At 43.5% G+C, this 17,779-nt stretch overlaps 1 protein-coding gene across 5 annotated transcripts in view; it reads right to left on the bottom strand.

Annotated features, from left to right (window-relative positions):
* The window catches only part of Cep152 (centrosomal protein 152), a 65,587-nt gene that overhangs the window by 34,169 nt on the left and 13,639 nt on the right, over positions 1-17,779 (bottom strand). For all 5 annotated transcript variants that reach the window (XM_057781943.1, XM_057781945.1, XM_057781946.1 and 2 more), the window contains 5 exons: positions 16,727-16,927; positions 11,085-11,232; positions 8,290-8,381; positions 7,351-7,514; positions 625-823 (listed from right to left, as the gene is read on the bottom strand). In XM_057781943.1, the coding sequence (XP_057637926.1) occupies positions 625-823; positions 7,351-7,514; positions 8,290-8,381; positions 11,085-11,232; positions 16,727-16,927 (804 nt within the window). The remainder of the gene's footprint in view (positions 1-624; positions 824-7,350; positions 7,515-8,289; positions 8,382-11,084; positions 11,233-16,726; positions 16,928-17,779) is intronic.

Genomic DNA, 17,779 nt, shown 5'->3' with positions numbered 1-17,779 from the left:
GCCAACCAACAACACGCACACGCCCTTTTATGTAGTAGTCTGATGTGGGAGGTCCTCCTGCATATGTGTTGCTTTTATTCGTTAATGAATAAAGAAGTTGCTTGGGCCTATTACAGGGCAGAATAGAGCAAGGAACGAATTCCAAGCAGAGATAGAGAACAGTAGGCGGAGTCAGGGAGACATGAAGGGAGAAAGACGCAAGCTGCCAGTCAGAACTTTACCAGTAGGCCACGAGCCTCATGGTAAAATACAAAACAATATAAATGGGTTAATTCAAGATGTAAGAGCTAGCTAAGAATACGCTAGAGTCATTGGCCAAGCAATGTTGCAATTAATACAGTTTCTATGTGATTATTCGTGTCTGGGCGGTCAGGAACAAACCAGCAGCCTCCACCTGCAGTACACCTTTCATTCGTGAACAAAGAACTTAACCTAACTGGCATCTTATTTACTAGGTGCCAAGAACAAGCAAACATACCCTTTCAAGTGGCTTTTTTCTGTAAGCTTTACTTCAAGAGTCAAAGGAACCCCCGGAAACCAAGAACTTAACTACAAAGCATAAAGGCTCTCTTTACTGCATGTTTCAAAGAGACTTCTGAACCGTACAGGCCCCAAGGACCTCACCTCCAAGCCTGTGTTTCCGTCCTTCGCTTGCTGGAGAGCATCAGCTGTCCCACGGCACTCTTTGAGATCGCTCTGTAGTTGAGACACCAGATGACGCTTCACAGAGTTGCTAGTCAGCAAGCGCTGAACTTGGGTTTTCAACTTCAGGATAACCTCATCCTTCGAAAGCTCTTCGTTTGGGGCATCTTGTTGTGCAGCACTGATGAGGAAATGGTCAGTTTTAGGGTTAAATCAAGTAACAAATCAAACACAGTCATTCTTTAAAGCCCTAACCACATGGTAATCATGTTTTGTATGCCTTGACTATCACAGCATCTTGAATCAATTGTATTTTTACCATTTTGTTTCTTTGTTTTCTGGTGCCTCAGACAGGCTAGACAAGTATTCTAACACTGAGCTACATCCCAGCTCTGCTAAAGGATTTGGAACTTGGGGGCTGGAGAGATGGCGTGGTGGTTACGAGTATCTGATGCTCTTCGGAAGACCTGAATTGATCCTCAGCACTTGGTGGCTCACAACTAACTCCAGCTTCAGGGGATCTGATGCCCTCTTCCAGCCTTCAAGGTTAAGTGGTGCACATACAAACACACAGGCAGAACACAAACACACATAAATCAAAAATAAATAAATTGGAATTTTGTCATACATAAGGAGATCTTTTTTGCACAAAAATAGGTTCATTTCTCAGAAAACACTCCCTACTTAGTCTTTCTGCCTAGACACAAGCAGTTTAACTCAGACACAGCTCACACTTGTGATTTTGGGTATGTGGGATGCTAATATTCAATGAGGCAATATGGATATTGAGAAAGAAAAATATATTACACCTCAGCTATCCTAACCAACTACTGTCTGTAAGGCTGGGCAGAATCCAAGCAACCAGAAAACTGAAACAAAAGCCATGCTAATCTAATCTAAACTCCTCTCTCTCTCTCTCTCTCTCTCTCTCTCTCTCTCTCTCTCTCTCTCTCTCTCTCTCTCTCTCTCTGCTGTAATGAGAACCGAACCCAGTGGCTTCGCACATGCTAAGCCAGCGTTCTGCTGCTGAGCTGTATTCCAGCTTTTAAACTCAACTCTATTTTCAGTAAGCATAACGTCTAGAATGAGAGTCCAATCTTTTTAAATCATTTTATTAGTGTGTGTGGGTGGCACGAGACAGCCACTGCCCTCGAGGATTCTCAGCAGCTGTGGCTGCCTGGACACGACCTATCCAAGAGTAAGCCAGTCACCCTGCAGCAAGAAGAGGGGTGCTTCATAGGTCCCCATTCTCAGCTGAGGAGCTGCTCATGGCTAATGACTTTTGGGGAGGGAGAGTCAGTTTCCTTTCAGGGTATGCATGGGCCCTGGAACACCAGTGCTTCGGTGGACAGCCCTATACCCATGAGCATATGGCCAGCACAGACTGGACTCCGTGGCTTACATAAATAAATAAATAAATAAATAAATAAATAAATAAATAAATAAATAAATAAATAAATAAAAACATGAAACAGGGCATCAAGTTGGAATGGATCTAGGAAGCACAGAGGGGAGGAGTAGGGAAGACAGATACGATCAAAATACATTATATGCAAGTTTGAAATTCTCAATTAATTGAAGTATCATTTTTTTTAGAGATGAAGATAAGTTTCTAAACAGTTTCATAGTGGCTACTTTGTACTCTAAAATTGGGTAAATACGAAGGACGCCAAGTAAATCTCAGACATTAGTGACAATGTAAATATACTGGTTCATTAATTTTAACAAACTGTTAATAGGGAGCATGGGAGCTGAGTATACTGAACTGTGTAAAATATACATCTCTATTTCTAAAATCTTCTAAAAAGAAAAACTATCTAAAAAAGAAATAGTGGTATCTGAATTAAAGTTTTTACTCCTGAAATTTAAAGTTTTCAGATCTTTTAAATGTTAGAGTATTGTAAATGTGTAAAGAGAGAATGCACAAATCACTAGGTAGATTTATTTTTAACAATATAAATGGAACTCCTTAGGAAGAATATATTATATACGTACTTATTATAACAATATACAAATATTCTATGTACATGTTTTCATATCTAAAACCTCACCTATTTAAATAATTCCCACTTCTGTAGAAATGGAAATTATAACTATAACAGGTAAAGCTTTGTAAGAAACAAAATACACACAAAGTTCTCTGCTACATGATGAGGTGAACTGTGAGCCCTCGGTTCGCTCAGCAAGCTAATGAGGCTTCCACAATTCCTCTTCTGACTGAAAGCAGGCCACTGAAATAGCACTCTGTGCTCCCAGAGGAGGTCAAATCAGAGCAGAGAGGTGCCTGTAATAATTTTCTCGCCAGGCGGTGGTGGCGCACGCCTTTAATCCCAGCACTGGGGAAACATAGGCAGGTGCATCTCTGAATCTGAGGCCAGTCTGGTCTACAAAGCGAGTTCCAGGACATCCAGGGCTATACAGAGAAACCCTGTCTTGAAAAAAATAAAATAATAATAATAATTTTCTTCCCTTCCTCAAAAGGAAAAAAGTCAGAGTAGTGACCATTCTGCCTAAGGCTCACGGCACCCTATGGTAACGGGGGTTCCCTGAAGCCCAAACAGACTGCAGTCCCTTATGAAGCATGCTGAGAAGACCAAAGGAAAACGGCATTCCACTTGTTAAATGTTTATTATTTGAGCTTTGCAGCCAACTATAATAATGGAGAGAGGAAGCGTCTGCAAGCTGTGTACACATTACTATAAAATAGAACATTGAGCTAAACCCTTCAACTTTACTAGGCAGTAGCAGAAGGGGGGGTGGGGGTGGTAGTAAAAGCTGGGAGCCACTGATACCTGGGTCAGTGATTTGGAAGCAGCTCAAGGAAAAAGGGTAACTCACACAGGGAAGGGCAGTCTCCTTTAATTCGACAATCAGTTCATGGAAGAAAAGCACCAATTTCTACTCTCCTATGCCCTTGAAATTTGACATGAGACTGCTTCTCAGAGACAGTAGATCAACTATCAACCACTAGTGAGAGACGACGTCCTCTGGCGATGCATTTATTGATGACTTTTCCAGAGCTCTCACCAGCTACCTGAAGAGGCCTACCTTAACATCAGTGCGACCATGACAGGCTGTGGACCAACAATACTGGGACTGGGCCTCACCCTTGCAATAACCAGGAAAAGCACAAACTGTACCCCGCGGAGGACCAATAAGAATTGAGACAAACAAGTACTAGATGCTCTAGAATATTAAGAATAACCTACTTAACTTGTGTATAGGCTGCCAATTTCCTTACAGCAACGCCAGTACCAATCCCTGTTTGACAAGACTCCTGCTGCCCCACTCCTGCCCATCAGGAGCTCAACCCCCATCTGAATCTGGAATCCACCCGCCCCAACTCCTTAAAATCCCTGCCTCAAACCGAGCTCAGGGCTCTCCCTAATCCAACCACTGTGTCAGGACAGACGGACAGCCCGAGCTGGAGCTTGCAACAAAGGCTCTGTGCTCTTGCACATGAACTTGGACTCCTGGTGCTCTCTGGGGGGCTCATGACGCAGACATAACACTACCCACTCCAATTCAGTTACGTTCTCTACTTTCCCAACTGAGTGGGTCAGTCATTTCTTCACAGTAATGATGAAATGCCTTGAGCCTATTAACTAGAGGAACGTACATTAGAATTACTACATCGTGGCAATAAAGTTATGTAAATAGAAATTACAAGAGTAGCTGGGCAATGCCAAGAATCCCAGTACTTGGAAGTCCAGGGCAAGATTGTACATTTGAGGCCAACCTGGGATACCCAGCAATATCCTACCTCAAGGAACAAAACAAAAACCAAAAGGTACAAAAGACAGAATTTGTTTTAATGGATAAAGATGAAGTATGTCTTTTGAAAGGGTTCAACACGTATGTGCTCATCACTCAGCTCCAAGGCCAACCACAGTACAAACTGAAAAGTAATACGAACTGAGAAAACTATTTCTGAATGAACTATATCCTTATTTGTCAATAAAGAGAGACAAAGAAGAATGAAGTTTAAAGTAAAAAGGCTTGACTATCATGTAAATATGAACAAACAGCAAACTACACGAGGCCTGAAGATTTTTTAATTCAAGTACTGGTGGCACCATTGACAACCTGAGCCAAGTGATTCACTTCTCTATGCTCCAGTAAAGTCAACATTGTCACAAAACTGAGGATCAAAATGCTTTAAAACATATGTGTTGAATTTAAAGTTGATAAATGTAAAATCTGATCAATGGCACATTTTAGCCAGTCATCTCTAAGATAACAGAAATGGCTATTATTTTAGTACCTAGTAAGTCCTAGGACGTATTCCAGGAGACTCACACTCATCGTCTGTTTTAATTCTCACTTTAAGTTCCAAGAGAGTGTAAGCTTGATTAAAAAGCAAAAACAAAAAAACAAAACAAACAAACAAAAAAAGCCCAGAGAAAGTTAAAAAGTTGATGTAAGGCCATTTACCTAGCAATAAAAGGCAAAGCTGTGGTCCACACCATCCTGGATCCGACGCCTATGCTCTTTCCCTAGTTCCTGAGAAATCATTTGGCACTGACAAGAAAGGAAGCATTCACGGCAAAGTATGTTCTCAAGACAACTACATATAGCTTCAAATTTGTAAGTACCTAGGGATAAAACTAATATGCTCCTTTTGTGTTTGCCAACTACAGTGGAAGCCTCTGTTCAACATCACGTGATTGGGTCGCAGTACTCATATTGAGAGCCACTGTGCCACTGCCGGGCTTTCCACACCCCTCTTCCGAAGGCTGAGCAGATGGCAGTCCCCCCACTTCATCCGAGCCACACTGACCTCCATTCACAAACCAGGTAATTAATGGGATGGAAAGAAACATGGGTCCCATGGCCCTAGACAAGGGCCCGAGGATGACTCCCACCAAAAACATCAGTCTAGCTCCACTACTTTCTTCTTGGCTTTCCTCTAGGCTGTCATCTGTAGAGGTCAGAGCCCCAGAAGACAAGACGCTCAGGAAAACGGAGCCTTCCTAAGCTGAACAACAGCATTTCGTATGCAGGACCACCCTATTACTTTAGACTCCGACCCATGAAATCCATCCATTGCCAGCAGTAGCTCTACACGGCAATGGCAGTGTTAAAATGCAAGCTTCCCAAGGCCACTACGGGTGAACCTGTCAGGAGATTTTGTACTCAATTGCTTAATACTTGAGACACAATCCGTACTAAACAACTCAGTAATGACAGTGAATACAGCCAGTGCTGGTGAAGGCCAAATGCTGTTCCTTAACACTTTCTTCAAGAGGCGGAAGCACAAGTCAGTGATACAGCACTTTCTGAGAAGGAGCGAGGTCCCAGGCTCCATTCCTCAGCAAAAGCAGCACCTGCTTTAGCCTAGCCCAATCTCCTGACAGTACTCCATCTCTCACCTCTAACTCAGACCAGTCAAGTCCAGCCTGACCAAACAGCACTTGGTTGCTTATTGGCTATGTCTCCTTTCTCTGGCCTGGCAAACTGTGAGGCCAGGGAAAAGACAGTTTCTAACTCACTTTTTGTAGCTTATTTCAGGACCTCACAAAGTGCCTTCCATATAGCAAGGATGCAAAGTTCACCAAGTGTGTCTGCTGAAAGCCCTGTAACCAACCCTGCAACTCTCTCCACCCCTTCCCCATCACCCTCGCCCACGTGACTAATAAAATATCTACAATAACAGTAGCATAAAAGAACCCATTTTTTTTTTTTTTTTTGGTTTTGTTTTTTTTTAGTTTCTCGAGACAGGGTTTCTCTGCGTAACCGCCATCCGTGGTTATCCTGGAACTCAGTTTGTAGACCAGGCTGGCCTTGAACTCAAGAACAAGAACAAGAGCTGGGGTTAAAGGCATGTGCCACCACCACCCAGTAAGAACCCATTTTAAAAGTGAGATCTCGGGACTGGAGAAACAGTTCAGTGGTTAAGAGCCCTGCCTGGGTTCGGTTCCCAGTTCCACGTGGTAGCTTACAACCATCCATAACTCCAGTTCCAAGGGATCTGACCCCCTTCTAACTTCTACAGACACCAGCATATGCCCATGCATACATGCAGGCAAAACATACACAATGGAAATAAATATAAAAAAGTTATTTAAGATCTCAGTAAGGTCTCAAAAAGAGTGTAATGTCATTGCTCCGCTTATTTTCTCACAGACGACTGAATAATGCAAGACAACTGCTTTTCACACACAAAGCTAACATTAAAAACAATAGGCATCCACCTCACTGTATATTCGTGAGCATGTGTGTGGTCTGTGCTCATGTATGCACACGGGCGTGTGCTCCCAAACTTCTGCTTTACCACTCTCTCCTTTATTCCCTTGAAACAAAGTCTCTTACTGAATCTGAAGCTAGGCTGGGCGGCCAGCAACTCTTAGTTATCCTCCTGTCTCAACCTCCCACAGTGCTGGGTGCTGGGAATTTGAACTCGGGTCCTTATGCCTGCAGAGCATGCTCTATTACCCACTGAGCCATTTCCCTAGCCCCATAGTCTGCTTATTTTAACTATATAATCCTCTCCTATAACTGGTGTCTATCTACATGATGAGGACTACAGACACATATTAATACTTCAGATTTCTGTCCATTTGATTTTCTGTCATTTATATTTCATTGAGTTTCTAAAACACACTGTCCCATAGTCAGATCTTTATATGCGTGGTGCCACCCATGTCCCATGCCTCCAGCACCAGCTTTATTAAGAGAGTCTTCTATGGTAAACTACCCATGCGGTACCTGTTAGCTTTGGACTGCTTCTGGTTGACTTTTGTAATGCCCAAGTCCACACACGATTCAGTGAGCCCTACACTCAGGTCTCCTTCTGAGTCGCCTGGAAGCACTCCGAGGTCGGCAGCAGACTCATACAGAGAAATCTCATCTTTAAGCGCTGTTAATTCCTCCTGCAGCAAAGTCATTAGAAAGAACTTCCATTATCTTTCTGGATAACAAAGTCAGTCATCCCATGTTTACTTAACTGTAATGATTGGCAGAATGCAGAAAAGTCTCAAATATATTCTTAACATTCATTCTAAATAACTCCAGGAAGGCCAGTTCTGGCCATATTTTCAAATAAGCCAAATGAATGTGGAAGCAAAGGCAGGCAGATCCCTCCACAACCCTTGTATTTACAAAACCCCTTAGCTGGGATACCTCTGGTGTCCTGGCCTCACTACACCAGAGGACAAAGTAGGTAGCTCAGTCAGGGGCATGCTACGCTCTGCCTGCAGCAGTGTGCCATGCTCTGACTGCATCATCAACAGGCAGAGCACTTCCTTCAGCAGAGGCAATGCTGAAAGTCCTCTCCAGCATCCTCCTTACTGTCAGGGAAATTAAGATGGTGGAGGATGTGAGAAAAAAAAAAATCACATCCCAACTAAATATTTCCCACACCTGTAGAATCCCTGGTCCCCGGGAAACACCTGCAGATCGTAGGAAACATCAGCAGAGACAGGAGAGACAGTGGACAGACTGGCAGGAGGAAGCAGAGGTCTGGCTCTGCAGTTGATCAGAAATGGACTGGAACACCTTGGTCTAACTAACAGTGGTGTAGTATGGGTGAGATCCTGAAAACCTTCCCTGGTCTGAAGGTCCAGCCACCCTTACTACACAGAGAAACCTACGGTACAAAAAAGGTGCTATAGCATTACCCGAGTCTCTTCTAGAGATTGCACTCACCTGCAAAGCCTTGTTCATGCTCTCACTTAGGATGTGCGCCTTCTGTGCTTGCTGCAACTGTAGCTGTAGCTGAGCCACCTCCTGCATGGGCCCTGCAAGACAGTCATAGGATATGTGACGTGGAATATTAATTTAAGATGGGTTACATTTATTTATGTTATGGAACATTTATTTAATGATGCAAAGATGCGTTGCATTCTTTTATGTTACAATTGTAACTCTGTGAAGCTGTGTTACCGTGCCTGCCTAAAACATATGATTGGTCTAATAAAAAGCTAACAGCAAGGCAGGAGAAAGGATAGGAGAAGCTGGCAGGTGGAGAGAGTGCAGCGAAGGAGAAATGTGGGCAGAAAACCTGGAGGCGAGAGGAGTAGGACATGGGGCCAGTCACCCAGCTACACAGTCAGTCACGGAGGAAGAAGAAAGGTAAATAGAATGGAGGAAGATAAAAGCCCAGAGGCAAAAAGTAGACAGGGTCATTTAAGTTAAGAAAAGCTGGCTAGAAACAATCCAAGCTGAGGTTGGGCATTCATCAGTAAGAATAAGCCTCCATGTGCTTTTATTTGGGAGTTGGGTAGTGTGACCCCCAAATAAAGAATAGGAGCCAAAAGAGTAAGAGTGGAAAACAACCAACAACTACATGGAACTGAAAGGAGACAAAGTCAGGTCTACAGAACCAGGAGCCACTGAGGCTCAGGGTGGAGTCTGCTCTGCTGCTATGGTTTACAGTCACGTAGACAGAGAGCCGCGGAGACCTCAAAGACCCAAGTCTGGCCCACGTGTTTCTGAGATTTAGTTCTCAAGGAGCTCAAGGCCTGGGAACTGGAGCGTTGGATCCTGTAGGCCTGATCAGCCACTGCCACATCTACAGACCATAGCAGCCCGGGAGTCATCTAGTGGGGACACAAGGTTCTAGCTCACACAAGTCAAGAAAGATCTACCCCACCATCTCTGCCCTCCAATTAAACTGTATCTTGCTATCTTTTTAAATGCTTTTATTTCCAACATCCCCATCTGCACATGGAAAAGCAGCACATTACAGCTGTATTTCTGAATTTTAGCAAACTACTACTTTAAAGTTGTGTGTCTGTGTGTGTCTGTGTCCACATGCATCCACAAAGGCCAGAAGGGGGTGTCAGGTTCCCTGGAGCTGGAGTTACAAGTAGTTGTGAGGCCCGTGGGTGCTGGGACCTGAACTCTAGTCCTCTGCAAGAGCAGGAAGTGCTCTCCACCTCTGAGCCCTCTCTCTAACCCCAACGAACAAATATTTTAAATGTACTAGGAGTCTAGTTCAGATCCATTTGAAGGTTTCTTTGAATGAAAACAGCCCTCTCAGAAATAGCTGAGGGAAATACTCACAGTCTACGAGGCTGCTTTAGAAAATCCTGCTGTCAAAGCCTTTAAGAGTCAAGGGAAAGACTTACCAAGTCATGGCAAGGGGGAAAATGGATCTGTAGCTAAGCAGGGTTGGAGAGCCTAAACAGGACAGGGTCTAATCTGGCCCCTCAGCAAGCGCACACACATCCATAGGCAGTCTTTAACTTCAGTACCTTCACCGTGCGATTACACTACACTCGCACACCAATCATCTAACTGGTTCATACGCCAAAATGTGACTTGTATATTAGTTGATAAAAAAAAATTACTATTTTGTTAACCAGAAATTAGGATGATTTTGTCTGTTCAACAGTCTGTGTATCAACACTGACATTTTATTGTCTTTAACATCATCTTATCTTATAAAAATAAAAATAAGTACCACTACCATGAAAAGCATAGGAAGCATGTTTCAAATACAACAGAGGCCACACTAGAAATCATCATAGTGACAAAAATGTAACTCTCGGCTCAGGTAACTGACTCACTGTGAGGGGATAAAGAACTGGAGATAAACAAAATGACAACTATTTAATCATATATTTTTGGGGGGTCGAGAAGAGGCAAATACAGTGAGGCCTTATAGTCAAAGGTGGCTGAGGGCTGAACTTCATCTTTGGAGCAGAGTGCCCTCCTCGCGTGTGCGTCCCTTCCTCCACTGGAAGCAGTTCCAGGCATCACAGCCCAGGTTTCTCAGAGGAGGAGTGCTGGAGGTTTTTATTCGGAACGGACCCTTGTTTGTATTTTCCAGACTGTGTAACAGACATGAACCACACCTTTAGTATAAACTAGAAGCAACTGGTCACTGGTGGGCTTTTCTGTCTCTTCTGGCTTTTTACAGTGCAGGGATTCAGGCTGCCGAGATGGCCCAGAGCTCTTGCGGTGCAACTCGCGGCATGCAGTGGTGGCAAGACAGCCTGCGCTCGAGCTGCAGACTGTGAGGCAGGCCTCTGCCCTACCCCGAACATGGCATGCACCTCACCCACGCGAGGACAGTGAGTAGAGTAAAGCTGCAGCTTAGGAATCCAGCTACGTGCTGTGCTGTGGAATCACTGTGTGAAGATGTGTCGCTGTGACTGGTTTCATACACAGTCGAACGGTCATTAGCTAGGCAGGACAGGTAGGGAGGACTTCTGAGGACAGAGAGACTTCATAGAGGAAGAAAGGCTGAGTCGCCAGCCAGATGTGGAAGAAGCAGGATGGGCGGTGCAGACTAAAGGTAACCGAGCACGCAAGTACGTGGGTTTAAGAATATAGGTTAAGTTACAAAAACTAGTCAGGAACAAGCCTAAGCTAAGGCTGAGCTTTTAAATTAATAAGAAATCTCCGTGTCACCACTGGTGAGCTGGCAGTCCGAACGAGAAAGCTCATCTTCCCTGTACACATCGCAGTAGCCTCTGGGGACCCACAACACACACCTGACTGCAGCAGGTGGGCGCACTGCTTCTGGCTGTCCTCTAGACTTCTCGTCAGCCTGTTAATGAGCTCAGTCTTTTCCAATTTGACAGCTTCTTGATTCCTCTCCAGTTGCTGCACGTGATCCTTTAAACGGACGCAAACGCTTTCCTAAACCAAAGTCAGCAAGTCATTTTCACAATCAGTTTTAGTAGAAATTAAACAAAGTGTCAAATTGAAAATCATCATCTGGTGCGATAATCTCTTGTCCAGGGGTAACCTGTACACGGGGAGAACAGGAGAGCATGTGACCTGGGGAAAGGCCCGGCTAACAAAGGACACCCGCAAGCTCCTGTTATTCTAAAATCAGATTTTACTCGTGCCAAAGGAAACACATTACAGTCCTGTGCATTTTGTGCTGTGTTAACATATACATACAAATGTAGGGAAACCACTTTGAGTCATGGAATCCGTATCCTCAGACAAGGAAACAGATGAACACATGGAAACTCTATTCTGAGCAGCCAAAGGCTCATTCTGTTCAGGGCAGCCAAAAATAATCTTTCCCTTCTCTGAGTTTCTTTTAAATTTGATCTGTTTCTCTTATATTCCTCTTTCTACCTTTTACACATCTTATTTCCCTTGTCTCCCAAGGCATCTCTGGAATATGTTAGGCATAACAAGCATTATAATGAATACTTGAAAATAATAACAAGAAAGACGTAATTGTTGAGTGTGACTGTATGAGGACACATAAGGAATAGACACCAGGGGACACGGATCTGTCTTGCCTACATACACACATGGAGAGAGAAAGATACTGTGCAAACATTTCTCCAAAAAGAAAACCTATTGGAAATAAGGAAGCACGGGCGTGTGGAGCCCAGGGAGAAGAAACCATAACTGTAACAACCATTGCTTCTCACCTAAAAGCTGCTCAGGCTGAATGGCAATCAAAGCACGGAAGAGGCAGGCAAATCAGTGTGGCAATGGTCCTAAACTTCCTGAGAAGCCCTAAGAAAACCACTAGCAAGAGCTCCGAAGTAAGAACACATGGGCCTTTGGTACCAGGTACCCAAGTACAACCTAAACCTCAATATCGCTCTCAACACAATTCCAGGGATGTCCAAAATGCAAATAATACAGGAGTGTCCCTGTGCAAAGGAAAGGGGCGCTGAAGGCTCTCGTTTTGCTGTAAAATTCCTGTGAATATTCTATGTCATAATGCAGCTGTGTTTGCTTTAAATTCTTTCTACCAGATTTTTAGCAAAATGAAGCTTCTGGACAGCGGTCCGTGTTTATTTAGTGCTGTGAAATTCTTGGCATGCTGCTGCTGGTTCCCAGGCCAGCTTGGGAAGCTCAGCGCTAATGAGCCAGCATAACCTGGCTGATGCGCCATGAGTTAACAGGATGCAGTACAAAACTTGTCATGAAAGGGTGGCCAGACATTCACAATCATATTTAGAGGTCGCAATAGGCTTGAATTGTTACAATATTGCATATACAGTCTTCTCTACATTGAAAATCTGATGTTTAAGGAAAGCACTAAGTTAGTAACATGCTATAACCATGTATTTCTCAAACTGCACTAGGTACAACACAGACATTCAAAAAGCTGTGTCAGAATGCTGCTCCACCCAGCACATACAATTACTCGGCCTCTGTGCTGAATTCACTTTCAAAACACAACTAACACCCATTTGTGATTTAAAAGAAAAGTCTTAAGAACTTTCTCAACTTTTCTTTAAAAAGAGAAAGAAATCTAAATCTAGTATATATACTGGGAGCCTGGAAGCTTTCCCACAAAGATGAGGACCGGGGAAGGGAGTCCCTTCTCGCCTCTGAGCATACATTGGAAGTTCTCGCCAATGAACAATGGTGAGAAAATGGAATAAAAGGAATACAAACTACAGAGAAGAGATAAAACTCTGTCTACAGATGACATAATCTGCTGCACAGAAAATCAGAAGGGGAAACCTACTAAAATTGCAACTAATAGGGGAAAAATCACTTTCCTGTACATCACAATGATCAAGTAGAATTTGGAATTTTAAAAAAGCCATGCCATTTACATACCACTCCAGAACTGAGGGTCTTTAGTAGAAATGTAAGACACATATAAGATCTAGTTGGGCAAAACTACAGAACCCTGAAGAAATCAATAGAGAGCTAGATAGCTGTTAACAGCTCTCTATGTTTACAGTGGGAACACTCACTAGGTAACTGTAACACCAGATAACCGGAACAGCTCTCTATGTTTAGTCGGAACACTCACTAGGTAACTGTAACACCAGATAACCGGAACAGCTCTCTATGTTTACAGTGGGAACACTCACTAGATAACTGTAACACTAGATAACTGGAACAGCTCTCTATGTTTACAGTGGAACACTCACTAGGTAACTGTAACACCAGATAACCGGAACAGCTCTCTATGTTTACAGTGGGAACACTCACTAGATAACTGTAACACTAGATAACTGGAACAGCTCTCTATGTTTACAGTGGGAACACTCACTAGATAACTGTAACACTAGATAACTGGAACAGCTCTCTATGTTTACAGTGGAACACTCACTAGGTAACTGTAACACTAGATATCCGGAACAGCTCTCTATGTTTACAGTGGAACACTCACTAGGTAACTGTAACACTAGATAACCGGAACAGCTCTCTATGTTTACAGTGGGAACACTCACTAGATAACTGTAACACTAGATATCCGGAACAGCTCTCTGTGTTTACAGTGGGAACACTCACTAGGTAACTGTAACACTAGATAACCGGAACAGCTCTCTATGTTTACAGTCGGAACACTCAGCGTGGTCGAGATGCCCCTCGCTCCCAGTGAGACCTACAGAGCCCATGTACTCTCAACATAGCAGCAAGTTACTTCGTGGGTGTCAACAACCTGAGTATCTTAAGTTTATATAAAGGGTTCCACACATCACCACCACTCTGTGAGCATGTTGAGAATGAAGGCACTAATCACAGCAGCAGGAGGTGGAATCATGGGAAATTCTTTTTCCTTCCCTCACTTTGGGTGTGAACTCGGCTCTTGCAGCGCTCTTCCAATTAGGAACGCCAACTGGATTAGAAAATAATTCAGAGTGGGCACAAGCAATTGATTCCTTATAGCAAACCCGGCTGAGCCAACTGATAACAAGTTTACAAAGGCGGGACCACAAAAACACTCCCAGGATGGCGGAATAAATCACAGTAAATACAGCTCATGTTTGGAATCTGAAGCCCACTCGACACAGAACCAAGATTCTGTTCTATCTTCTAGGCTAAGGTCCCTCTTCTGTAGTGGTGATGGCAGGCATGGGGACAGATAAAGAAGTCAGAGGCACAGACTTTGACTCATCAGCTGTCCTGCAATAACCACAGACCGGAAGGAACTGGTTGTACCCATGGAGGCTGTCCTGAGAGCCATTTTGGGGTCTGCCAGCATTTGTACCAACCATTTCTACAAGAAAGTTTTCCAAACACACTAGGGATTCCTCCCACCCATCCCAGCGAGATAGTGTGAATTCAGCAGAGGAATGCTCGCCAAACACCCACAGGAGCTGACAAACTTCATTTCCCTAATCTGCCCAGGACCATCGAATGGCTGTGCCACCACTGTGTTCATCAACAAGGTGACATGAACAAATAAACATGAACTGCCTTCTAAGTATACAGAAGGTCACTGAGATGGAGCGACTTCGGGTGTGTGATTTTTTTTGTAAAGTTTATTTAAAAATTTCTTAGAGAATTGGAAAAAAAAAGGTAAAAGAACAAAAAGACTGCACCCTAAATTCTAGTTAAGTTTTTATAACTTCCTTATCTTCTTCCATGGTTGGGCATAACCTTTATCTTTTCCCATCTCTAGAAATTATGGCCAAATTCACAATATTTTCTATGTAAAAGGAAGAAACCAATAACTGAATAAAACACATAAATACACACAAAAATAAAAAGGAATGGGTTTGCATTGGAAGAATTCTTGGCCTAACATGCACCAAATCAGGGGCATAACCCAACATCTCACAAAAGGAGCATGGTGGTGCATGCCCATAACCCCAGCATCTCACAAACAGAGTGTGGTGGTGCAGACTCATAACTGCAGCATCTCATAAACAGAGCGTGGTGGTGCAGGTTCATAACTGCAGCACTCAGAAAGCAAAGGCAGGAGGACCCGAAGTTCAAAGCCACCCTTAGCTACTTAGCAAGTTTGAGGACAGTTTGGGCCACGTGAGACTGATTCATAAAAAAATAAAATGTATAATATAAAATAGAAATAATAATGGAATAAGATTTTACACAAACAATTACTCTGCCATACCAGGTCTACCAAATAAGGGAAAAGGCAGAATCAGCCATGGAAGTCGGAAATAACAACGCCAGTCAGAGTGAACTTTGGGTGTGGAAGGTTTTCATACCCTCACCTTAGTTTCTTCTCCTTTTCTCTTGGGTTAAATTAGTTCTTAGATTACATGAGGAAAAATTCATTCCGAAACTCGGTTCACTTGATACACTCTGAGCTTCCAATACTTACTCCTTCTTGGACACAAACATAAAAGTTGACTGTGAAATATGCTCAAGTTTAGACTCACAAGCAGTTTATTTGGGTCAGACTTCCTTCCCTATTTTATACATTACACAGACTGAGTGTGCCGCATGGGAAACATTTCAATGTATGTTGGGATGAGACTCAAGATTAAACATGAAATTTACTTAATGTTATTAATGTCTTAGTCGGGGTTCCTACTGCTGTGATGAAACACCATGACTAAAGCAACCTGAGGAGGAAAGGGTTTATTGGTTTACACTTCCACATCACTGTTCATCATCAAAGGAAGTCAGGGAAGGAACTCAAATAGAGCAGGAACCTGGAGGCAGGAGCTGATGCAGAGGCCATGGAGGAGTGCCGCTTGCTCCCATGGCTTGTTCCTCATTGCCCTGCCTGCTTTATAGAACCCAGGACCACCAGCCCAGGGTTGGTCCCATCCACAATGGGCTGAGCCCTCACCCATCAATCAATAATTTAAAAAAAATGTCCTACAAGCCTGCCTACAGCCTGACCTCATAGAAGCATTTTTCTCAATTGCAGTTCCCTCCTCTCAGATAATTCTAGCTACATCAAGCTGACATAGAAACTAGCCAGGACATATATAGACATAATACACTCGGTTCAAAGGCTTTTCTTATACAACACTGTCAGCCATCAGAATACTGGATTCCAGATCTCCAACTTGTACTCTCAAAAGAATCTTTCTCTACACTCTTTATGTAGCTGTGAATGTCCAGACATCTACAAAAGACTCTCGGGCCAGCTCAGGCTCTGGCCAGTGGCAGTACACCCATTCCCTTCAGTTGACACTCATCTATGACAATGTGAACATGTACAAATATTGTCAGAAATAAAGTTTGACTAACACTGTGAGGTCTGAGAAGGTACCAATTGATCTTATAAGAACAGTACCCAAAATGAGGGTTTCAGACATATTCATGATTTTTTTTTTTTAAAAAAAAAAGGGTTTTGTGTGTGTGGAGGAGGATTCAGCTACAATTTTACATCTATCACTAGCCACAAAATTTCTAACTGGGAGACCACAAAATATCAGTTACAAAAATGACCAGCTTTACTCGATGGACAGTCGTTCATCAGGAGTCACCTGACCTGCTCCTGAAGTGCTGTTCGGGTGGCATCCAAATTCTTCTGTAAGGACAGCACCTGCTCTTCATACTTCTGTGTGAGGCCTGTGACAATGTTCTCGTGCTGTTCTTTGGCTCGCTGAAGAGACTCAGAATGATGGAGCTCTACCAGTTGCTGTTTCAGGTTTTCCAGGGTGATTTCAGTTGTTCTGGCTTTCTTGGTCAACTAGCAAACACACACAGGGTACCCATGTTGATAGCATCTTAACTCCGCTCTGTAAGACTGTCCCGGATGCTACTCGCAAGCCCACGGTTGCTAGGAACAATTCCTCACCGACAACTAGACTGCGCACTTATGTGCAGAGGGTAAATGAGGGTCCCAGAGAGCACAGCGGCTCTGCTGCAGGGTCAGTCCTAGCATCGCTTGCATGGCTCTATAAGCAAGGGGGGGTACGACCCACTGTAGGGTCACAGAAAAATGTGCTGCCCCTCCACAGACTGCAAATGGTGACTTATTAAATAAAAGGGGTTTTGGTTTTCTTTTTTGAGGCAGGATTCCACTCTGCCCTGGCTCAAGTTATCATCATGCCTCAGCCCCCTGAGCAGCTAGGACTACAAGCACATGCCACCACATCCCAGCATAAAGAGTTCCGAAGGCAGAGCTGATACTGTGGGTAAAATAACAACCCACGGTGGTTTCCTAATGCCCTAAATCTGTGATTATGAAGGCTTTACAACAAGAAAGAATTAAAGTTGTGGATAGAATTAAAGTTACTAACCAAATAACCTTGAAATAAGGAGACTCTGAAGGAACTGTCTGGCTCAAGATCATTACAAGTCAACAGCTGACTGCATCACCTTGGGAAAGTTCTTGGCCCTCCTAAGACCTGCATGACACATGCATAAGATGGTAACGTCCAGTGCCTTTCCAGTCAGAATTCCAATTAGAGTTTTATAAAACATGAAACACTGGGGGGCTGGAGAGATGGTTCAGAGGTTGGGAGCACTGGCTGCTCTTCCAGAGGTCATGAGTTCAGTTCCCAGCAATCACAGGGTGGCTCAGCAACCATTTATAAAT

This window comes from Chionomys nivalis, chromosome 9 (assembly GCF_950005125.1).
Source record: "Chionomys nivalis chromosome 9, mChiNiv1.1, whole genome shotgun sequence".
Lineage (NCBI taxonomy): Eukaryota > Metazoa > Chordata > Mammalia > Rodentia > Cricetidae > Chionomys > Chionomys nivalis.
The sequence above is the reverse complement of the archived record's forward strand: the minus strand, read 5'-3'. Positions and strand labels throughout refer to the sequence as shown.